This window comes from Pleuronectes platessa, chromosome 17 (assembly GCF_947347685.1).
Source record: "Pleuronectes platessa chromosome 17, fPlePla1.1, whole genome shotgun sequence".
NCBI lineage: Eukaryota > Metazoa > Chordata > Actinopteri > Pleuronectiformes > Pleuronectidae > Pleuronectes > Pleuronectes platessa.
Genome location: NC_070642.1, coordinates 20406744 through 20431985, shown reverse-complemented (window position 1 = coordinate 20431985; position 25242 = coordinate 20406744). Strand labels below are relative to the sequence as shown.

The window sequence follows — 25242 nt, the reverse complement described above, 5'->3', positions numbered from 1 at the left end:
CAAAACCTCCTGAAGCCTCACGATCACCTGCTGTTTGCATCGACCTGTGAATCATTGTGTAGTTTGACTCGGGGTCAGGGAAACACAAAACTGCAACGACTGAAACCACCAGAGACTGTTCAGTGTCTAAAAGCACCAGGAACTGTAAAAGTGTTGTATTAAAGTGGCACCATTAGGACTCTTATCACTGCCTGACCAGCACCATGAGCATCAACCGGAGTGTGTGCATGTGTGTGTGTGTGTGTGTGTTTGTTGTTGTATATATTTGTGTTTGTGGGACTGTAATATACCAGCAGCACTGTCACTACACATGGATACAGTTATGGTTGAGAGGGAAATCATTGGTGTGTTGATGTGTTCAGAGCGTTACTGTATTTAAAAAACAAAAAAGAAAAGCTAGGGCGTCTGTGTTAGCTCTAGCGCCCCCTGGAGGTTTGAACTCCAGCTGCCACCACAGAGTAAAGCCAGAAGACATCAGTTTCAAGGTTGGACAGGAAGTTCGTGTGTGAGGATTTACAGTTCAGAGACCCTGCACCAGCGTGTGTGCAAATCAATGGCTGCTCATAAAGATGGAAAAACACCACAGCTCTCAAACGGTGAAACCTAAATGTCTTGATATGGCAGCTCCATCCCCCCCCACCCCCCCCCACCCCCCCATCCAGCTCAGATGACACATAAAGCTCAAGATGGCAGCACCAGCACGTGTTCGGCATAGTTTGGATTCATTTTTTTTTGTTAAGTAGGAGGAAGTGGAGACGTGGCGGCCATCTTTATTACCAGTCATTGGTGTAAATCAATGGAAGGTAGCACCAGGGGACTAAGGTCAGCCAGTGGCCTACAGGCGTGTGTGTGTGTGTGTTTGTTAGTGTGTGTGTCTGGTCATCCTGTGTCAGCCAACCTTCATGTACAATCTGTTTACAGTGTGTAGTTGTAGTTGTGTGTTTGTCCTTACATGATGTTTATGTGTGTACGCATGTGTGTGTGTGTGTGTGTGTGTGTGCATGACAGAAAGAGAGAGAGAGTTGGTGTGTAACTAGTTGCAGGCGAAGAACTCCTTGAGTGGGGCGAAGAGGTGCCTGATGACGGGGACGCTCCAGGACCGTCCCAGCAGCCTTTGCCTGGCCAGACGACTCATGTTGGACACGTCCGTGTAGTGGACGGGGAAACCGAACACCCTGGGGACACACGGGACATCCAGGTATTTGACTTTCACGAGATTTGTGGTTGTAATCAAATGTTTAAGAGCTACAGATTTCCTTCATGCATCCAAATCTTCTATCAATTGAAGATAAAGTTTATAAGAGTTACCTTCTTTATGAATACAACAGGGTAGAGACACGTGACACACACACACACACACAGACACACACCACCGTACCTCTCCATCTCCGTGCACCAGAGGATGTCCTCCTTGTTGTCCATGTAGACGGGGAAATGCTCGTCTTTCCCCTGCTTCACAGAGTTGGAGCGTGTCGTTATCGTACGCAACTTCTCAAACTAGAATTACCATCCAGAGCCAAACACATCACACACACAGACAGACACACACATGCTGTTTGTGCACCAGCTTGGAAGATTGGGTGGTTTCATATGAAGCATTAAAAACAAAAAACTAAAGTAGATAAAAAGTAAAACAGTAGTAATGTAGAAAGTAATTTCCCCCTTTTTATATTTTCAAATATTCGAGACATTTTTAGATGCTGCATATTTACACTCTTAGCTCATTATAAGCTGTAATTTGTGCTTGAACATGAGTTAAAAACTTAGATGCCATAATAATAATAATAATCTCACACACACACACACACACACACACCCAGGTGGTTACCTTGGCATGGCGCCCATGCTCGAGGCACTCCTGTAGGTCCAGCCTGTCGTTCACCATGGCTGTCAGGGGTCTGCCACAAGGAAACGAGGGTGAACAAACTAAAAAAGTAGAAAGTTGTGTTCCAATGGTTTGAATTGTGTGTTTGTAGGTTTGTAGGTTTGTATCACCTGGACATGCCTGGCAGGTTTCCCCAGAAGTAGCGAGCGCGGTGTGCGGCCGACACTTCCTTGGCGTCGATCATTATCGGATTAGACTGCAGACAGATGACAGGGTTACGTTGTGTGTTTGTATGTGTGTGTGTTTTGTAGCTGCACTTCATTTGGCTTGTTCACCGCACCTCTAAAAAGCGAGAGATGTCCCGCTTGTCGCTGACTCCCATCGCGACCACGTTCTCAAACAGCCAGAAGAACGGCCGCTCGTCGCCGGGCTTCGGTCGCGCCTCGTGCAGCAGACGGTAGAACTCAAAGAACAACCGGCCGGTTCCCTCTGCAGGGGGAAGAAGAGAGAAAAGCCTTTATGGTGATAAGTTAAAAAATAACGACGACAACGAAGAGACGTCGTGACTCCGGATCACCTCGTACCGTAAAGGCCTTTGCGTGCAGGGTTGACTATGGAGAGGTCGTTACAGGGGCTTCCTCCGATCACCAGGTCGAAAGGTCCCCACTCCTCAATCTGACAACACACAACACGAGTCAACATCACGACAAAAGACAAGTCGTTGTGTTGCTTTAAATGCATCGTGTCCGAATATCCACAGAATCTCAGGTGACCATTATTTGTGGAGGAGGAGAAGGTCACCTACGTGTTTGCGGGTCACGTTGCGGATGTCTCCCACGTACATGATGCGTCCGTGGTGTCGCACCAGGCCGACGGTGATGGAGTCTTCACACACCTCCGACGCCACGTACTTGTCGATCTGGATTCCCAAGTCCCTCAGCACCAGCAGACCTGAGTAATGGATTTGATCGTTTCAGTCATTTACCAAAGAAGAAGAGTTTAAATACGTATCAAGCCTCTTTCGGCCTCTGCCCTGTTTAGTAACCCTAACCCTAGACATCCCCTTGAGCACTGGGAACTTGTGTTGGATCTTTTTCTGTCATTTTCTGTCATTTTATCGAGTTATTAGCTTTAAACAAGTTGAAAAAACTTAAACTTGGAGTCTGGAGCCCGGCTGGCGGCTCTGTGGGAAACTTTATGGCTCTTGAAGCAAAATGCTGACGTCTATCGAGTGTAACGTTCTAAAACAAAGAAATTCAAAATCATGCCGAAGGGAGACATTAATGTGTTCCATCCACAAATGCAAACCTCATGGTGGCGCTAGAGGAAAAGTCAGGGGATTAATAGAGTCATTAGGAATCATTATCTCTGGAGCATGAATGTCTGAAAAGGAAATTTCCCAGCAGCCCCCTCCCCTCCCCCTGCTTGCTGCCTTAGACTGACTGACGTTGTCTATTAATAGTGAATTAATTGCTAGTTCCCGCCCACGTGTTTACGTACCTGTGGCGATGCCGTCAAACAGAGAGAGGACTCTGATTGGCTGTCTCTTCTCCGCCGCCACTGGAGGATACAACTTGGCCGGCTCCTGGAACCAGAGAGTGATATATGAGTATATTCACTAATGCTATAACAGCTGTTCTTTATATATATAATAACAATTTGTTTGATAAGTGTTATCTGTGTTCATCTTACGAAGTCCTGCTCGTGGTTGTTGGCGAAGAAGTGCTGGAGCCGGCAGGGCCAGTCGTCCCGGCGCCGCAGTAACCCGTGGGTGTTCCGGGGGCCGCACATGTAACAGTTCCACGGATCTTCTTTGATGGCTATCGCTGCTGAGCCGGTTCCGACCAGCAGATCCACACACTCCACACAGAAACACCTGCACACAGGGGGGGGGAGGGGGGGGGATTCATCAGGTTAACCTTGTGATGAGCAAATTAAAGAAATTACGCCCTTGTTGTCTTTAACCCCTTGTAGAAGGAAGGTATTGGAAGCACTCTGCCACCATCTAGTGGTCGGAGTGGAAAATACATACTAGCCCCTTGGGACTGTGCAAGTTATTTTGAAATATTAAGCTGCATTTGAAATTCTGTGATGATGGAACAGCAATGATTGTACAGAAACATATGTTGTTATTCAATTTCAAGCAAAAGCAGCATCAATATAATAATCTACAAACTAGAGACTGGAAAATGTGTTAAATTAAGGTTATGCCCCATTATGCCTCATGTAGCTAATTTGCCTCATACCTAAATATCTATTGGATATGCTATATTGAAATTAACAATCTCCACTTAATTTAGCATCTGTATGACAGCCAAAAACACAAATAATATTTTGTTTTATATAATTGGAAATTAATTCAGGCAATAAGGGGTTAAGTTCTCGTCTACTTCCTGTTCAGGTTGTGCTGATATGATCTGACCTGTGATTTGTCTCCTTGGAAGAAGGTTGAAGGAGTTGAACTAAATCAAAAAAGCACATTATATATTTAACCCGGTCTTCTTGTGAGTTAAATATGATCTCACTCGTCTTCACCTGTTGCTGTGTCGTGTTTTTATTAGTTTGCCTCTCAATAGTTTAAAGTTCTCTGTCTGGACACGTCCACGTTCAAGCTGGCAGCTCCGTGCATCTCAGCACTTTAGAAGTTAAATGAAAGTTTTATTATTGCGACACTTGATATATGCAGTATTTGCAGTGATGGAGTCAGAGGAGCCTTGAAGCCTAAATCAACAGTTTACTCTGTATTCTCATAAATAAACCTAACACAGGCTGACTCGTCCTTCATGTGTCATAAACTGTTTTTCTTCGTGTGAAATCCAAAACCAGCGCCCGGGTTCTGGCCGCGTCCCACCGAGCGGTGCACCCGGCCCGGCACTGACCTGCAGCAGTTGTTGTTGCCACACATGAGCACTTCCCTGCCTCCACAGCAGATGGTGCAGTAGGACTGGTAGCCATCATCATCGTACTGGTAAGCGCACTCCAGGAAGGAGTTCTGTCAGGACGGCCAGACAGTAATTAAGGAATAATGCGGATATTATTATTTGTTGTTTCAATAATTGAAAGGAGAAGAGCTGGGTGGATTTCTTACTTTGCAGCCCTGACACATGGCTCCTGAAAAGAGGGGATGCTCCAGAGAGACGTTGAGGCTCCCGCAGGAAATACAGATATCTGAGCAAAGGCAGACGCACAAACATTTTCAAGATGTGGTAAATACACAACTTTCTCAGCCGCTGAGGGACAAGGTAAACACAAAGCACTTAAATTCACCAACACGACTGAGTCACAAACCACAATCCACTCAAACAGTAAATGATTCAACTGTTTTTTTTATCGTCGCTAAACGACTGAAACACAAACAGGAACAACTGACTTTTAGGATAATTCAATAATAACCAATGAAAATCAAATTATGTGTTGATTTAAAAGCTCCTAGATGATGAAAATAAATTGTATTATATTATCCAGAGAAAAGTGTTTCATAAAAAGGGTAATGACATTTTAAAATGATGCCGTATATCAAACAAAGATATTTTAATCCTAGTTTTTTAATATCTCAATATTCAACATTATTAAATCATTATGTTTTTCATGTCATTATTAGGAGGCTAGACAAATAAATACATCACTTAACACTTCAAATACTTTCAGAGGCTTTTACCTTCTATATTCCTGGTTTTCTGTTTGACCTCACATATGAGTCTCTCTGGAAAAACACAACAAATTAGAAAAAGTTATTACTTCATACATATATATATATATTATAGAATGATGAGTTTCAGTTCAGATATCCTGAGTCTGTTCACCTCTGGTCCCCTCGTCGATCACTTCTCGGATCTTTGATTTCTCCGCGAGGTTCTTGCGCGGTTTCTTCGCCGGCGGAGGCGTGTACGCCGCCTCAGGCTCCGCCCACATCTCCGGGTACACCTCTTTGTATGGATTCTGCTCCTCTGTGTGACGGCAAGGTATAATTTACACGTGTGTGTGTGTATTAGTGGGGGTGTGTCATTGTGTGTCTGGGAGGATGAGGAGGAGCTACTCACCTTCTGGAGGCTCCAGTGACTGTGGCCCTTTGGGCAGGAAGCCGGTCATCGCCCACTCTATCATCTGTCGGGTCTGAATGTCCACGCCGTCGCCATCGTCGCTGGCATCACAGGAAGGGACGGGCCTCCCCGCCCGCACACTGGCCACCTCAACACAAAACAAACACACAATTCAACACATACAGGTGCACCGCTTGTTTATGATAAGAAACCAATGGGTGCCACAGAGCCTGTAAACGACCACGTGCTCTGTACTAAGAGATGAAGATATATTGGACCAAACATTCCCTTGAAATAATTGATTTATACTAATATCTCTACATGTCACCACTTGTAAAGTTGGGACGGAGCTGGATGAATAAACCACCTCCACATATGCAAAACACCAACGTTACATAAGAGAAGAATGAGTAAAATACGACCTTTAGACCTACACAGGTATAATTATGTCTTTGAGATGTTTATTCCATCCACAGAAATACATGATAAGTGCAGAATGACACACACACACACACACACACACACACACATACACACACACTGAGGTTTAACGCCGGGGTGGATTACCTGCAGAGCCTCGAAGATGGCTTTCCTGTACATGGACTGTTTGTTGTAGGTGGGCTGGTGGAAGGCGGAGGAGAAGGAGGTCAGCAGCATCAGCTTCTCCACACACACCTGCAGAACACAGATAAGAACAGACCTCAAATCTGTGGTTGGACTTTTTTTGGTGATGGGGGTTTTTTAGGTCTTGATCAGAATTGCCTGATAATTTTTGCAGCTGCTGAACCTGCATCCGATCAATTTCACCGCGAAGAAGCCACGCCCACTCACCACAGAGAATTTGCCATCGCCGAACCACATGACCCAGCGGGTGCCGTCGGCGGCTCGACTCCGGCCGCTCATCCACCAGGACACGATCCGGCCGGGCCACCAGGAGAAACCTCGCAGCTTCCCGAACACCAGCGTGCCGATGCCAAAGCCCCGACCATCCTGTTGGTGCACGCACACACACACACAAGTGCACGCACACAGACACACACACACAAAGGAACCACAAGCCAAGTTTGAGGTTTCATGCTCTGTTTGTAAGATGATAACTGTGAGTTTGTTAACAGGAAAGATATTTTTTGTGTCAGCCAAGGACTAGAAACTTGAAAGTATGACCAGCCTGGATTTCTGCAACATGAAAATAAAACATTCTCCTTATAGCTTAGGTTTGAGAATACACTATAAAACGTTAGTACAAAAACACAACACAATCGTTTTCCCCCTCGTCAGACGCACGATTCTTTAACTTGTGTCTTGTTTCCGTGTAAATTTGCATTAAATCAGCACAAGACATTATTTCCTCAGGTTGTTAGAACTATTATCATCCACCTGAAATGTTTATGGGATGGAGCGGTATCAGGAAACAAGAGAGCGAGAGAGAGGAAGGTGTAAAGTGAGCAGTGGTGTCCCAGCAGCAGCAGCAGCTTCAGCCCTCGTTGTCTGTCCTTCTTTTAAATATGTTTTTTTTTTTCAGACATGGCCTCAACCATTGGCTGACGTACCTGGCACTCTACCTCATTGGGTGTGGCCTGGTCCCCCCTGGCCACCGGCTCCGGGGTCACGGCGACTGTGGGGGAGGCGGGGTCCGTGTGTTGTTGTGAGGGCGGAGGCGCTGGGCTTGCCGGCTCCTCCTCTTTCCGAAAGTCGGCCTCCGTCAGCTCGTCCATCATGCTCATCTCCGCCTCTCGGTACGCCCGCCGCTCCGCCTGGGACACAACGAGACAAACATGAAGATTAATATTATATATAAAGTTGTTTTGTGTATCGATTGTTCTATAGTTAAAACCAAGTTCACAATAACAGCACAACCTTGAGATCATGAAGGAATTTACTAGACAAAATAAACAACAAACAAAGTTACACAAAGACTTTAAATCAGGGTTCATACTAATTTTGACCAATGGATTTCCATGACTGTTTAATGACTTTTCAATAACTTTAAAACAAATTTCCATAACCGAACATTTTGTACGCGAAAAAGTGACAAAATGTAGTATTTAAACTAACAATGAGAATTCCAGGCATACAGTACACCTTAAATAACACAAACCCGAGTATGCCTGCTTATATTTTGAGCGTATTTCTTTAAAAGCATATGAATTATTTAAAACTCATGAAAATGAACGACATGAAAATATGAATATAACAAATTTCCATGACTTTTCCAAAACTTTGGGGATTTTATTTATTTCCATGACTTTTCCAGGTCATTCATGACTGTAGGAACCCTGTTAAGTGGAGTTTCCCTGTCATTTTCAGCGGTGGGTATCTCCTCTGTTCTGTGGCCTCTCACTGTGGGAACAAACTTTTTGACCATATCTGTGCATAATTACGAGGAAAAATGTTCCTAACTACGACACAAAGTCAGATTTCCCGGCACAGTCGACAGGATTCTCCATTTAAGGCCGAGTCTCTGTCAGATTTTCCTTTGGGGAAAACGCCTCCAGGTTCAGAACCTCCTCCACTGGAGCTCTTGTGAGCAGATAAAGGATTAGTCATACAAATCTTTGACTCTGTGAAACCGCACAATGTTAACAGTGGATTTTGCCGTTTGACTTTTGGGCGATCATTTTTTTGGAATATATATTTGGGAAAGAATTTAAATCTATCAGAGAGTGAAGAGTAGGAGGGATGACTTGAGAAAGCTCGGGGGACCAAATGCAACAAAGGGCGCTGACTGAGCTTGATTTGATTTTTAATATTCAAAGAAATGCCATTATAGTGTTACTATAAGTACTATAAGAAATACTGACAGTAGTAGTAGCAGTTATTTAAAGTATAAGGACGTAAGTTGAGTATTAACATGATCATGACAGCCATCAACAAACAATCTTGTGTGATCAAGTCATGTATTGATTATTCCCAGAAGCAACAGGAAGCTTTCACCAGTCAATCGGCATCACATCTGTCATTTTAAAATGTTTAATGTTTAAAGGACATTTTGGAATGCGGACGGGGATCAAACTCCTGACTTTCGAGAAGTGGGCAACCCGCTCCACCTCCTGAGCCACGGCCCCTCCTGAGAGTCTGAAAGTTGACCATGTACATATATTCTGGGCGAATCCATCTTTAAAGGACGATTTCTCCATAAATGTAAAGTTGCTGCTGATCATTTCTCAGTGTCCAGTGACTCGGCTCCTTTCTGTTTTCCTCCTGTCGGACTCTACAGGCGAACCCTGTGACGTGAGCAGATCTCCTGCGGTCGATGTCTTATGTGGATCTTTGCAGTCGATGCAGTCGCTGTTTGGAGATCAAGGCCTCGGCGCTCGGGCCCCCCGGGGGTCTGTGGCAACAATCCTTTAATTGTTCCTCTAAACAGGAAGTGAGCGAGGAGAAAGGGTGCGGTGGGGAGGCAGTTCAACGGGTTCAGCTCAGGAAGGAGAGAGAGAGAGAGAGACAGAGAGAGAGAGAGGGAGTGGAAGCCGAGGGAGAGTAAATAGGATTATGATATAAAATTGAGGAATACAATACGGACGGAGAGAAGGAGAGTGGAGCGTGTCTGATGGGCGACAGGAAGAGAAGGAGAGACTGCAGGCGGTGGATTTTCTCCTCTATTACGTCCACAGAGGAGCTTTCATCCCGGTTTTTAATGCTTTGTTTGTTTGTCAACAAAACAAAAACATCTAGACGGATTTAAACAGAACTTGATGGAAAGAGGAGACGCAGGCCGAGAAAGGAATTCCATCAATTTTGACGTGGATCCAGATCGGGGGGGGGGGGGGCAGATACAGGATTGTTTTTTTTCCCACCCTCTTTACATAACCAGATTTATGACCATCTTCACAAATCTCCCATGAATGATTTATAGATCAGGGTATATTTAGAGATTTGATATCTATGAGTGTGTGGAATTTGCTGGGCCTTGGTGGAGTTGTGTGTTCTACTGAGTGAAGTTTGTCGTTGTAATAGCATCAAAATATAATGTTACACTGTGAAAAACATCCTGTTATAACAATAAACTTTCAAGTTTCTTCCCTTTCTCTTTCTGGTGTGACAGCAATAGTCTTTGGTAAAGTTCCACCTCTGATAATACAACACGTACCAGGTTCAAAGAGACAAATGTGGAATAAGAAGTCCAGTGCAGCTTCAAAGACCAAATCCAAACTAAATGAACGTGTGAAACAGTTTGAGCTAAAAACACATTCGGGTAGAAGAAAAGAGAGGGAGAGAGCGTGAGAGGTGAAGGAGGCGGAGAGATGAAGACGTGACATAAATTCAAGTTGAGGAGACAGTAAAAAGTGAGGGGGTCCGGTTGTGACACTTCTCTCCTCAGTTTGACCCCAAAGTGAGAGGAGGGTCACTCCTCCCTGCTCCTGTTGACCCCTGACCTCATAAAGTCCAAATCAGCCTGTTACACGGATCATATACCGACCACACACACACACACACACACACACACACACACACACACACACACACACACACACACACACAGGTGCACGTGCACATGCACTGTAAGGGGAACTCCACATGTCGTCACCGAATTCTAAAACATCTGGAACTCTTGAGTCAAAAATCACATCCTCACCACGACTTTAGCATTTAGCATCCTAAGTGGTTTTTGAGTGTAAAGCATGTCTGGATAAATATTGGAAAACAGTTTTACATTTTAAAAAGACACAAACTGAAATAAAAAGATGCAGTTTGTTGGATTGTTAAGATAAAATGTTAAAGTTTGCTGTGAACCCAAAACCGTACACTAATGTTTTGTTTGTATGTCAAATTAGCATCTTATATATTTTTACAGTTTTAATGCTGCATGTTTTTTCTGTCTTTACTTTCTTGTGTTTTATTTTAACCTTGGTGTTAAGATACTTATTAACTTATATCTCCTTTATTATTCTTATTCATCTACTTGGAGACAAATTGAAAGCGTGAATATAGAAGTAGAAATGTTCCAAATGCATTAATTTGATTTCCAGCTTCATCTCCTCTAAACTTTGATGATGTTATCGTTGTGGAGGAGATGATGTGATGGTGTCTTTAAGCCTCCGGACTGAATCTCCTCTTCAACACTCTGAAAGGAACTGAAACCTGCTGCTCTGGTTCATCTCTGTCAGTCTGATGAGATTGAAAATGTGACAGAGGATTAGTTGACTGTGAAAGTTTGATGGACTTTCCCTTCATTGGCTGCCAGTTGAATTTGGGATTGATTTGAAGATTATTTTAATAATTTATGAAGCTCAGCACGGTCTTACCCCCGGTTACATTACCGAGCTACTGACTCCTCACACACACACCGAGACCTAATCTACAACACAACACTCACAACACAACACTCACAACACAACAATCACCACACTAGGATTTCCTATAAGTCAAGGCTGGTAACTGAGGATGACCAGGTTTTTACTCTGGAACTCCTTCCCTCAGGAGATTTCTTACATTATTTAATTTTTTTATAGGAAAGACTCTTAGTGCCTGAATTTTAACTGGTTTTAAAAGATGTTGATTGTTTTTAAAGTTTAAATTTGTGTTAATCTTCCTTATTTTAGTCTTGTCTGGTTTTGCCTTGTGTTGTTTTGTTCCCATGTGTTTTGTAAAGCACTTTGTAAACTTGATTAGATAAGTGCTATAGAAATAAAGGTTTATTGCCACTATTACTATTATTATTACATGTTCGGATTTTCACCAGGGAGGCATTGATTCAATTTCCACTTTTATTGCACTTTTAGAAAGTTAGTTGATAAATAGCAGCTCTTAATGGTCTGGTAATGTACCTCAGATTATTTTCATAAGATAATGGTTGTGTGTAATGTGTAGTTTCGGGGGTGATTCATGAAACTGCTTCGTATTGTCACAGAAAACTCAAGTGTGCAGATGCTCTCAGGTCAACAACAACAACAGAAACACTCGAGGATGTGTGTTGTCATGTGGGGGACAAATAAAGACATGGGGGGGGGGGGGGGGTCGGGGGACACAGAGAGGCTGTAATGTTGTGAGTTACATCTTTGAACTTTATCGTACCCCAATGGCCTGGTCAGTGTTTTCACTCTTTGTGCCGCCCCCTTGACCTCCGACCCCTCACCCTCTGACCTAGCCAATGAGCCATTTCTTAAACCCCGCCCCCTTTATGAGCGTGACTGACCCTGACCTGGAGATGAACCCGAAGTTGCACAAAACACACACACTCTCTCTCACATGGTCAAGTGACGGCTCTTTGATTAGCATTGATCGCAGCCGTGGGACATGTTGAAGAAACATGAGCAGTGGGTTTCAGTGAAGCTCCCCTGAGGTTGAACCACGTCTGATGTGTGTTTCAGGAGAAGAACCTGATAACTGGTGATTTGGTTTTTCATTTGCCATCTTTTCTCAAGATACAAAAAGAGTCCAAAATGCTTCTAAATCAAACTATAGACAAACCTCATAACCTATATGAACATAATACTTTAGTGGATTGTTAATTTTACCTACTTCAGCTCAAATACTCTTGCAAATAATACAATAATAGGTTTCATAATTGTCATATAATGCAAATATTTACTCAGACTAAGCTATTTAGACTATTTAGTGGTTTTTAAAAACTTAACATGCAGAAATATAAAGTTTTACAGCTTTTACAAGCAAATTTTTATGTTTTCATGAGGGTGACTCATCTGCTTTCCAAAGACTATTCATCCAAAACCTAAATGTGCAAAAAATACGGTTCTCAAGACGATTCAAATTCAGATTCTCCTGTTTTATATTTATTTTACTCTTTTGAATCCTATTTTAAAATATTAACTTTTATATTGTGTTTCCGTTAGTTTTAAATCTATGTTTTGAATGAGCTGTTTTAGCTGCTATACAAACAAACTTATTTTGCCTTGTTAGAAGTCAGAGGCCAAAAAAAGTTGATAAATTTAGAAAGACCAACATGAAAACAGGGAGTTGTCCGAAGGTGACAAACACGTTAGGTAAACAGTAAAAGATAAACAGAAAATAAACATAATATTTAGATCTAACCGAACTTTCTTCTGTCAGATGTTTATCCCTCAAAAATAAACTTGCCCTCGAGAAAACTTTCTGGCGACAAAAACCAACTTGTATAACTTTGTGTGTCTTACACTTTTTCACACACACACACACACACACACACACACACACACACACACACACACACACACACACAGGTGCAAACTCTGCAACACGTGCACAAGAGAAAAATATGAAATCACTTACAGACCGGATATGACAGCTCTGCAACTGTAACCCTTCCTCCCTGGATCTCTTTCTCTCCTTCATTTTCTTTGTCTGTCTCTCCGTCTCTCCCTCTCTCTCTCTCTCACCTCCTCCTCCTCCTTCACTTTCCCTCTCTGCGTCTCCTCAGCTTCACTCAGACCCTCAGGTCCTCCTCACCCTCTCCCTCTCTGCTGATTGGCCGGCAGGGAAGAGTGTGATTTACTGGCTTCTTCACCTAACAGATGTTTAGGTGAACTTTCACGTCACACACACACACACACACACACAGAGAAAGAGAGAGAGAGAGATGTCTGGTAGCCCTGGAGTTAAAGGGTGATTAACACACACACACAAACACACATATGGGCTGATGTGTATAAGAGGTGTGTTCACTGGGGGGGTCAAAGGTTACGTAAGCCTCATGGTTGACAAGGCAATAGGATGTGTTAGGGTCAGGACCTCGCAATCACACACACACACACACCCAACGACACACACGTGCACACCGACACACACACACACACACACCTACACATTACTGTGAAATGCAGTTGTACACAGAGTCACATGAGACTCTTGAGTTACAGAAGGAAAAATAAAGCCAAGCTGACATCACGTCTGTGAACTGTGTTTGGAATCAAAGGCACAATGATTGTTTTAATGAGACCAGTAAAGGCTCCACCACTCGCTTTGGCCACCAGGGGGCACCCAGCCAGACAAACAACTCCCATATACAATTATAATGCCTCATGATATTGGTGAAAACATTTACACATATGTTAAACCCTCAGCAGACACAGGATAAGTCATTTCTGGCCTGAAGCTGAAAAGTATTTTGCTGGTAGTTTGGTCTCCACCAGTTCCTCACTTAAAGCCGAATAACTATTACTGGAGATGGGACGGTAACGAGCACTGGGGCGGAACCAATAACTTTAAACAATGGATGGACGACGAGAGAGCTCCTCAAAAGTGAAGCCAAATTATCTTGACCCCCCCTTGTGGCTATTGGCAGTACTGTTTTCAAAATGAGGTAAAAAGATGCCGGCACCCGTATCTAGGATTTTTTTATATCTTGTTTTGTTGAGACGTGTTTCACAATAAAAGTGAAACTAGCGTTGCAAATGTTCATAACAAATAAATGTATTAAACATGTGTGTTAGGCCTACGCGGTGCACTCTGGGGAGAAGCTGAACGTAAACATAACTCTGCAGTTACTGATTCACATAAACACGACTATTAAGTCGGACGTCAGCCTCCATAGAGTGTGAGCTCCGTGTGAGACTTGCTTGATTCAATCGGCACAAAGATAAGTTTAAGTCACGGAGAGAATTAAGAAAGCAGACCCTCTAATATATACAACACACAACCCCCCCCCCCCCCCCCCCCCACACACACACACACTCGGGTTGTAACTCTACACGCCGAGAGAAAACCACGGCGCCAGATGTTTTTATTCTGCAAAATTGGAGAAAAGAGTTCGCAGAGTGACCAGGATTTTCTTCAGATGGGTGTGTTAACAGCTGGCTGCAGTTCCAGTGACAAATGAGTGAAAACACACACTCACCGACACACACACACATACACAAGGACACACACACACACATAGAGGCAGAAACCTGGAACTGGTTAACCTCTGTCTCCATCATTGATTTCTCCTGCTCTTTCTTTAACTGTGTGTTTCCCTCAACCCCCCCTCCCCCCCTCCCTCCTTTCTTTTCTTTTCTTCTCCCTTTCCTCATCCTCTCCTTTATTTGCTTGTCCCCCTTCTTCTCTCTTTTTTTTTTTATCTTACTTCCTTTTTCTCATTGTGAAGTTTCCCTCTGGAAAACATTCAAGTTCATTAACTCAAGTGTTGAGCTCTTGAAGTGGTTTAGTTGAGTCTGTGTTTTAGTGTTTGTACTTGTACCTCATTACATTTCACATATATAATATAATATGATATTACACATTAAACTATATTATGCTGTATTATTTTAAAATACACACAGTTACAAAGGATATTCTTCAATGAGTCCTTTAAGTGCATTCAGCCTTTAATTAATATATATTTAAATTCATGTAGTGTATCTGGTTTTGATTCTTTGCTCCTAATTGCTCACTTACTTATTATTACTAATCACTATATAACCAACCTTCATCATTTCCTTTCTGTGTTTGACTCTTTTGTGTATTTTCCTTCTTTCAATTTGACATAAAGACGTGAGAGCAACCTGCATCTCAGTCTCATGTTCTGTCACAGCCACACGGGAGCCGGCGATGAGTCAGTGCATGGTAATAAGGTGTTGACAGGAAGTCATGCATGGTCTACCTCTCTCTACCTCTCTCCCTTCCTCTCTCTACCTCTCTCTACCTCTCTCTACCTCTCTCCATCTGTCACATGCGACAGTCTGAAGACAAGCTGGTGTCAGTTTGACCAATGGGAGCTCACGCTGCATGATTTCTCTGTTTTTCATGTAATTAATCAGACATAAAACATATAAGTTGTTGGTTGACGACTTTTCTTTCCTCAAACAAATGATCTGTTGTCACATTTCTCACGAAACACCGACTGCAGTTAATTCAAACTCGAGAAGGAGGAAGCAGCGGCCACGCTCTCTACTCTCACCTCCCGGTTAACTTTCTCTCACCCGTTCATGACCACACACACATCCTGTCTCTTCAGTTGTATGTCATCAACACACACACACAAACACAGACACTGCATCTACAGACACACAACCTCTCCTTGTAACAGCACAACAGCACCTTATTTTCTCCAGTATGTTGTCAATATATTAGCGAAAAGAGTATTTTACATGTGCATTAATGTGATTCAAATCTATTTTCTTACTATCTGTCTTACACTTTAATCATAGAAGACTGTATTGTAGTCTTTCTGATTATTAGTCCAATATTTAATCCCTTGTCTCTCTGCTTTTGGTCTCCACCATCCCCTGAGGCTAAATGTTGTGTAGTTTGATGCTCAGCAGATTTATTGTCCATCTGAAATTGTGTGATAGATATTTGTGGGTTTGACCTGTTACACATTGAAGCAGTGATATGATCAATTGTTAATACAGACGTGCAGATTACAGCCACTTCACGTTAGGGTTAATGGGACGTTACTGGGTCAGGCATTCAAATAAAAAAAAAGCCAAACAAACTGAAAGACCACATCACACTCTCCAGAACGGAGGACGGCTTGAAAACAACAATGTGAGACAGAGTACAATGTTGACATTCAGTCAGTGGTTGGTTTGGTTTCAAATATTTATGGTTTAAACCAAATGTTTTTTTTACCAAAACAGACAATTGTCCTTTGAGAAATATAGAGGACGTGTGTTCCAACAAACCAAGATCAGCCAAAAGGTCCAGAAGCAGAAGACACATCTAATGAATCTTGGGGAAGAAGAAGAAGAAGAAGAAGAAGAAGAAGAAGAAGAAGAAGAAGAAGAAGAAGAAGAAGACAAGAACTCAAAAAACTGAGCTCTGTCATTGAAATGTTCAAGGTTAAATCTAATGACATTCTTATCGTTGGATAATGAAATGTGTTAATTCACTCTGCAGAGTTTCTGAAGGTTCCTGATTATTATTTTATATTGATAACATCCTTTTTCCAGTAACACTGTCCAGCATGACATAACAGAAGCTATTTAAAATCAAATCACCCCAGTAGGAACTTGGTAACACCTTCATTTCATGGCCTGAAGATTTCCCGCCTGTGTTTAATCTTTGAATTCTTAGTTCCTTTGGCCAACTCACATGGAACCGATCACAGGAACGTGGAATATGTTAAGTATTAATGTTTGGAAGATCGCTTCAAGTTAAGCGGTGGGGCAGCGGCATAAGATTAAACAGAGCACCGGTGTTTTCAGGATTAAACAAGTACATTGGATCCATGTGGAGAGTTGTGTGCAAACATATGAGGAGAGAAGAAGAAAATATAACCTCTGCAGCAAAGACACATTAAAAACCAGCTTTTCTTCAAATGTTAAATGCACGGTTATATTTTAATTCAAGAAATTAAAAAAAAAATCGAAAGAATAAACAGTTATCATGGCAAGTACAGGTCCTTATTATGATTATTAGTATGAACTCTCTTTGGAGATGTTTTGAGTCTCTCTTGCAGCCACAGCTTGTTTAACACAGATCTTCAGTCACTGTGTGTTTCTTCAAGTGGTTCACGGAGGATTTTGAGATCTGCTTTGGATCACCGTCCTGTAGCAGGAGGCCGGCCTGTTTGCGGTTTCAGTTTCAGGACATTTGCATCCAGAATTCGTTCATGTTAAATTAAAACCTTCCCTCCATCTCTGCAGCATGTGCAACTGGCCACAAACAAAGATATTAGAGTATTACTGCCATACTGAACAGCTGGCAAACTAGTGGGCTACATCCACACTACTAGGTTTCTAGTATTCTAGGGTCGGTAAAGCGGAGAAGTTTAGAGGCTCTGCTGGCCCTGTTAAATTCTAAAACTCCGGGACTGGTTCTCAGTCTGGATGTTTTAAAAAACGTATAGAAACTCCCAGCTGCTGAACCATTGAGTTGTTTTGGTCGCGACTGGCTTTTCGTGGATTCATCACATTACATCACACATCATTTAGCTGACGATGTTTAACACAGGCACTTAGAGTGAGTGCATCAACCATGAGGGTACAAACCCAGAAGGGCATGAATCACGTAAGAACATCAGCTTTAAGGTTGGATGCTCGTTAGCTCGTTAGCTCGTTAGCTCGAAGTGTTAGCTTCGATTTTACAAAAGTTCAAACGATGTTCAAAATTGGAATTTCTGAGACGGCTCTCTGGATTTATTTAAGTAAAATGAGCACTTAACAGAATCAGGACATATTAAGTGATTAATATCCTCACAACATTTTAAATGATGTCAAAGAACACTAAGTAAGTAGGTTGAGCTGATTTTTATATAGAGCTTTGGATGCTTTATAATACAAAGCAGCGTCTACAGATTCAGTTTCGAAAGCCTAAAATACTTCCCTGCAGATTTTCCGTTTTCATTTTCATTCCGTGTCACCGTTTATCATTGCACACAGACAGAGACCTGATTCTCTCCCACCTCTATCTTCCAGCGGCTGAGCCACTCGTCTCTCTGTCTCCGGCTGATGTAGTACGGGTCGCCGGCCTGGAAAGTCACCCGGGGGACCGGCCTCCTCCGCAGCCTCCCGCTCTCCCCCTGCACACACTGACACACAAACACACCTCGTTATGCACTGTACTGTCAGGACCTGATGTGTGCTGCTTCATTTTAGGAAGGAGATTAAAATAAAAACAACGGCTCTTCTCACCACTTTGGGGGAGTCGCAGTTTCTGTCGTCTGGCTCGGCTGCAGGAGAAGAGAAGTTACAGGAAGTAGCCCATTTGTACAGATTTAACAAGAGGTGCAATGAGGAGGTAAAGTCATGGTTTTCATTCATATTTTAGACAAATGCCCTCAAACACTGCATCTGGAAGCTGTTAAGCAGATTATCATCCAGGTAAACTGACAGAAGGTGCTTCTGAAAACACACATCATGTCAGGATTTGACAGTTCTTATGTTTAAAGCATCTTGATTTATAGCAAGTTAGATATATCTTGCTGGAAATCGTTATTTTGAAAAATTTGAATTGTTGTATATATGTGAACAAAGCCATGTAATTTGAAATTATATGACTTTGCATTAAAGCTATATATACCCTTATTCCTCTTGGTTCTGTCTAGTTTCCGACGCCCACGCTTCTTGCGAGGGGAGGGGGAGGCCTCCGGCTCCTCAGGCGGGGTTGGGGGGGCATTTGCACAAGGGTCAGAGGTCGCCATCTCCTGGGAAACAGACGGAACACAGTCTGGGTCTGAGAAATCTGCTGCTCGCCCTCGTCTAGACCCATCAAAGCAAGCAGGCATATTAACCGTACACACATAAAAACTTGTGCATGTACACACACACAATCAAAGAGCTGCTGCAGCACACGCACAAAGCAGTTAGTCTGCTCTTATTAGTGCAACACAGAGCAGGTACGTCCAGCAGAGCCCGTCTGCAAAGAATCAGCCTAATAAACACCCTCAACTCCCATTAACACACACAAACACACACACACACACACTTATGAGATGAGAAGGGGACTCACACCGATGTCATTAACAGCGATAATAATGATTAATGAGCACATTTATGCTAAATGATGCCAACCCCCCTCAAAATGAAAATCAAAAAAAATCCATTAGCCCCCCGGCAGCAGCCACGTCTGACTCTGATCATGCCTCCGCACTCAAAAGGCCAGCCGGGGTTTTATGTGTGACTGTGGCTGAAAGGCTAACACCTTTTATAGATGAGTCGTTAAAGAGCGGAGAGCAGGGGGGGTGAATGTCAAGCTCAAAGGCTACGCTAACCGCGGCTAGCACTCACGAGCCCCCCGAGGCTGTAACGAGGCAGGTGAGACGACCTTCAAGAGCCTGAGGACTCACAACGGCCCCGGGACAGAATGAAGTGCACCAGCCGCACACTGGTTACACACACACACACACTCGATGAGAGGTGGACAATTTAATCAGTCGCATTCATTGTGCGCCGTTGCCCTTTTTACAACACAATAATTGCAGATAACTAAGAGCATGTGTGAAGTCTCTTATCTGAGGATATCAGGATCGAGCTCTAAGAGCCAGTTGGGTTTTTATCATCTATCAGCCAATCGTCAGAAAAGTAATCGACAATTTTGAATTTTGAATTAATGTCCATCATCTACTTCTTATCCCTTGGGGGGGGGGGGGGGTGGGAGGGGGGGTACAGACAATCCAAGCTACAGTCAATTTATAGTCTTCACTTCCTCTAATCCATATCTAATGTCTTTCGACTATATGGGAGACTTGAGTGAATCAACGCAGACTGAGGGAGAACATGCACCCCCCCCCCCCCCCCCCCCCCCCCCGCACCAGATTAATGTTTCAGACCTTTTTTTATTTTTTTAAGGAACATAAAGTGAAGTACTTCCTGTTTCCAGCTTCTCAAAAGTGAGAATACGTGAAAGTAAACTGAACGTGTTTGGATTCTGGTCGGACACAAGAGCCACGTTTGAAGAGAGAACCCTCATTTGGAATAAATTATAACTTTACACTATTTATTATTGTATTACACGGGTAATAATTAGAATATCTTAATGATATTAATAGTTAGCTGCGAGTTTTGAGTTCATGTCTTCATGCAAGATTTCATTTCTTGCACATTTCCGATCTGGACAATACAGAGTTTGATCGATGACGTAGCAGCAGATAATGTTTTGTTTGAATAGAGTTATTAACACTGATAGGTCTCATTAACAATATTTTAACTTGGTAAATATGTATATAAATAATTATCTGTGAGGCTGCTTATGTGACATGTTCAATCCAAAGTCCAGACAACAATATTAGGGAATGACCGGCTAAAATAAAAAGTGAATAGACTTGTCTGGGAAAAACAAAAAAATAGAGATTTGTGTTTACATTATCTTACTGACACCATTCAACACAGAAAAATGTGACAAACACAAAAGTTCTGACAAATACAAATACACTAAATTCAACTATGCAACAAAAAAATCAAGCACGTACCTAGAAAAATACAAATGCATGACACTTATTAACTGACATATATTAGCTTACATGGATTTTTTTTAAACAAATCATGAAATAAATCAAATTAAAAAATAAATAGGTGCAGCAGAATCTATCACGTGCACACGTAACATGTTCATGTGCCCCAGACGAGAACACATGAGCTTAACATTAATCGTCTTAACCCCCAAAATGAAACTAAAGCTGCATTAAGGCATAGTTTTATTAACTATTAGTTATTACTACATCAGCATCTACTTCTAACTTTTAGGCAAACAACTCACTACTTACACATTCAGCAGAAACAGAGGAACCTGGACTCGCAGTCATCTTTTTGGCCACATGGTCGAATGTAAAGTTCAACTCAGTCCACAGACTCGTGAGAAAGTGCGTCTGGACGTCTTTTGATTGCTACATGTTCGACGCTCTTCGGCCACTTCAGCCTCTCCGGCATTCAGCGATAGACAGGAAGTGTACAAACAGCCTGTGTGAGCCGGTTGAACACTTCCCCCTCTGAGAGCAGGTGTGTGTATTTGAGGCTGTTTTAGTGTCACTAACAAAAATATGACTTAATGCAGCTTTAGTGTCGAACGGAGGGGATTTTAAGGCAGGGAACTGTTCGACCTTTAGGCTCTGACGACCTGAGATCAGCATTAACTCAAATTGGTCTCTGTTTCTAACGCCTCCTCGCTGACCTGCACTTCCTCTTATCTCAACGTCCAGCCTGGACCTGGAGGGACAGGCGGCGTGGAAAGTACCCGACTTAACTGAGCGGCTGAACTCTGACCTGAACGGGTTTCTTAGGTTTTTATAAGTGGGATGAAAAATGTTATCATACCCAGGAGGAGGCCGGTCAGGGAACAGGAAGTAGCAAACAATAAAACAATAGTGCATCAAAAATAGTAAAATATCGTCCATTTATAGACGAGTAGGTTGAGTAGCTGAGCTAATTATTATCCAAAATGCCATTTCCGATGTCAGTGTGAGACACATGGAAGTAACATATGTGCAGAAACATGTGCATTGTCATACTTCTGACGTTTCGCATGGAATAGCTGTGAGTTTCAATCCAGATTGTGTTTAGCATCAAATAAATCTTGCAAAGTTAATAAACTAAATGTCTTTCATCTTCCAGCTCAACTCCTTTCATCTGTTTTCTTATGAATTTTACTTTTTCTCGCTTCAGTTTTTCTAGTCAACACTAGAGATAGCTGCTGCGGAGACACTGGCGAGAGGAGCTATCCCTAGTTGCTAGATTAACTGAACTTTTAAAAACTAATCTAACAAATGATTTGTTTGTCAAAATGCAAAAAAAAGGAAAATACCTCACAAGTTTGTGTTGTTTTACAGCTATTGGCTTCAGGCTATACAACAGAAACACACGTCAGTCAGTGTAACACACGACTATTTCTACTTTGTCGCACATCTGCTGTGAGTTAAAACAGGAGATTGTCCAATTAGGATCCAAAAGCTGCATAAAGAGGAATTTACATGTAAACATTTGACATCTTTTAAACAAAAATATAATAACTTTTATGACAGATTTATCAGTTAAACTAAATGAATGTAAACACAGATTAATGTAGTGATTCAATGAAAGTCTTGACATTGTTTCCCGTTACCTCAACAGTCTGAGTTTGCTACTACTACTACCAATACTACTACTAGTACTACTTCTGCTGCAAGTACTACTGCTACTGCAACAATTTAAAAAACGTGATAAACAACATTTCAATGAACCAAAGCAGCAGGTAAACACAAACTCAGCTACTTTTTGCAGTGTTGTTTTACTTTTGGCCCCGAGAAAGTCATTTTTTTTCACAGCTCATGAAACTTTCTGCCAAACATTGCAAACACAACCACAATGTTCCCAGAATCTCTCAGGGACCTTTGAGGTTTTGGCGCAAAATTGGAAAAAAACGCCAAAACAAACCTGAGTGAGTTGCAAATCAAAAAAAAAAACTCTGGACTTCAGGATACAAGTGAGGACCTCGATTGTTTAGTTTGAGCCTTTGTCAAGATAAACTCTACTTTTTATTGTGCATGAATTGGGTCCATTGTATATAACAGACATCATCACAACTGGTGATGTAACAGTGTGTAATTGTTGTACTAATATAGTCTCTTTAATCCTACTGTACTTCAAACTACTCTGAAGTCTTAAAAGCCACAAGCACACACACACTCGCACACACACACACACTCACACACACACAGTAATACAGGAACCTCAGCTGCTTCACACATGGTGCCAGTGGCAGCAAGCGAAGGAGAAACGAAGGAGGAAGGAAAGACGACGAGTCCGACACCTATCTGAAGTTTGAGTGCCGAGTGAGCGAGCGCCAAAGAAAACTGAAGAGAGGCCAAAAAACCTGAAGCGTGAAAGGAGCAGGAAAAGAATGGCGGCTCCGAAAACAGCTAAGTGCCGTGTCCCTGATGTAATCATCCGTGAAACATTCTTCATTACTGTGTGTGTGTGTGTTTGTAATAGAAGTGAGGGAAGGAGACAAGTGAAGGAGACATGTGAAGGAGACAGAGGAGGACACAGTGAGGCTCCATCCCTCTCTGCTCTTTATGGTTAGTGCCACTGACGGCTCCACCCTGAGCTTCACACAATAGTTCTATTCCTGGATAGACTCCACGGTGTGTGTGTGTGTGTGTGTGTCTGTTTGTGTGTCTGTGTGTGTACAATTCATGCTTAAGACCATCATTAATCGATCTTGGAAAACGTGTTCATACAACATTGTGATAAGAACTACTAACACTGATAAAACAATTATTGTTATACTACTAGTCATACTAAAGTCAAGACATAAAAGAAAGACCAGCCCTGCTCTTTAGTGTACACACACACACACACACACACACACACACACAAACACAAACACACACACACACAGACACACAAACACAGGTCTTGTTTGATCAGCTATATTGACTTGCTGATTCTGCCGCAGAGTTCATTCAGTACAAAAGGACACACACACACACTAAAACACACACACACACGCACACGCACACACACACTCACACTCACACACAGACACACACACACACTCTGAGCACTAAGAGGATGAATGAGGAGGGAAATAAAGATGCCAAAGTCCTGAAGTGTGTCAGAGTGGAGAACTGCACAGCACAAAGTCATTACAGTAATAATGCAGCACAGATTATTTCTGCCGGCCTCAAGGTGATTGGAAGGTTGCCAGTTCGAATCCCCCGGTCAAACCTACATTAGGGTAGTACAGTAACATTGCCTCTTTGTACACGCACAAGTACCCAAGTTAAAAAACTACAGCTAAATAAGACAAATGTACACGTTGTGGTCATGTTTGCACAAACACATGCAAATATGCAAAGTATAAATATCCAGTATGAGCAGATGTGTGGATATGAATTACCACAGAGTTTATTTAATCTATCCTGTGATCAAATGTTGCTATAACCAGTGTTCAGTGTTGACAGTATCGCTGTATGACAGCTCTGAGATTGCATAGAGGATAAAAGAGGAATATCACAGCAGAGGTGTGTGTTTGGGAAGTAAAACAATGTGTGTAGATCTCTAAAGAGTGTGTCTGTGCTCTAATGTCATAATTTCTCCCTCCTAGAGAAATCCAGTCCAACCTGAAGGATTCGATTAATACTCCTCTTGTTATTAACCCTATGATTATGTGCTAAAGATGACCTAACATCCGTGATGACAGCTCGCGTCTGAACATGTGGGGGCTGATAAGTGAAAATGATGATGAGGCTGGAAATCATGAGGAAGTGAAACCAGCGCTACAAGTCTGAGGGGAGCGAACACACAAGAGCTGGTTTCAAACACAAAGTCTCCATGTCACTCAGCAGCAGAAGAACAGAAAGCAACAGGAGCTGCAGCAAGAGGAGGAGGAACGTGTTCCATCTCGTCTTCTGTCAAATGTGATGATTAATTAATGAAGACAGAGTGACCTGAGTCTTCTGTGACACGCTGCATAGCTGTGAGTCAACGTGGAGTGAGTACGTGCATGTTTAACGGGTCTCTCCAGGTTAGATGGTGGAAGCAGGAGGATGAACAGATCGATGAAAACGTCTGAGGTGGTTTTGAAGCATTGAAAACACAGGGTGTGTAATTACAGCACTCACAGGAAGCAGCTGCTTGCGTTTCCTTCCAGGGCGGCCCACTCTGCGCTTGGTGCGGGGGCTCGCCGGCGTCCCCTCCTCCGGACTGTCCTGGTCCGCTCCATCTTCACACTGGAGCAAAGTACAGAGAGGCCACATCAAACACTGAGGCATTCGAAAACGACTGTATGAAGTCATGATGGATGTCAGCTAGCGGCTATGATCACAGGCAGTGTGGTGAAGAAACAGCATCAGATGAATAGAGGGAGGAAGCACATTGAGGAAAACCCCCATGAGCAGGGTTTCAAGACTTTTTGGTGAAAGGAGAAGAAGCTGAAACTGAAGATAAATTCTAAACATACGACTTTAAAAGTGAATTTATCAAACTGAACATGGGTAAATAAAGAAAATCTACGATGGCACGCAACATACTTCTAAACCCGACAAGCCCAAACAGCAACATTTAAATTCACTAGTTCCAGATTTTGGATATTCATGAATATCAG

At 42.6% G+C, this 25242-nt stretch overlaps 1 protein-coding gene across 1 annotated transcript in view; it reads right to left on the bottom strand.

Moving 5' to 3' along the window:
- Positions 1-639: 639 nt before the first annotated feature.
- The window catches only part of LOC128459910 (DNA (cytosine-5)-methyltransferase 3A), a 34261-nt gene continuing 9658 nt past the window's right edge, over positions 640-25242 (bottom strand). Inside the window, exons 3-23 of the mRNA XM_053444862.1 lie at positions 24761-24868; positions 18745-18868; positions 18357-18394; positions 18128-18253; positions 7416-7619; positions 6697-6855; positions 6433-6540; positions 5866-6013; positions 5629-5772; positions 5484-5528; positions 4914-4993; positions 4705-4817; positions 3518-3701; positions 3326-3410; positions 2631-2776; positions 2410-2500; positions 2166-2314; positions 1996-2081; positions 1829-1898; positions 1379-1497; positions 640-1175 (exon numbers count right to left, since the gene is read on the bottom strand). Coding sequence (XP_053300837.1) covers positions 1034-1175; positions 1379-1497; positions 1829-1898; positions 1996-2081; positions 2166-2314; positions 2410-2500; positions 2631-2776; positions 3326-3410; positions 3518-3701; positions 4705-4817; positions 4914-4993; positions 5484-5528; positions 5629-5772; positions 5866-6013; positions 6433-6540; positions 6697-6855; positions 7416-7619; positions 18128-18253; positions 18357-18394; positions 18745-18868; positions 24761-24868 — 2469 coding nt within the window. The 3' untranslated portion in view covers positions 640-1033. The remainder of the gene's footprint in view (positions 1176-1378; positions 1498-1828; positions 1899-1995; positions 2082-2165; positions 2315-2409; positions 2501-2630; positions 2777-3325; positions 3411-3517; positions 3702-4704; positions 4818-4913; positions 4994-5483; positions 5529-5628; positions 5773-5865; positions 6014-6432; positions 6541-6696; positions 6856-7415; positions 7620-18127; positions 18254-18356; positions 18395-18744; positions 18869-24760; positions 24869-25242) is intronic.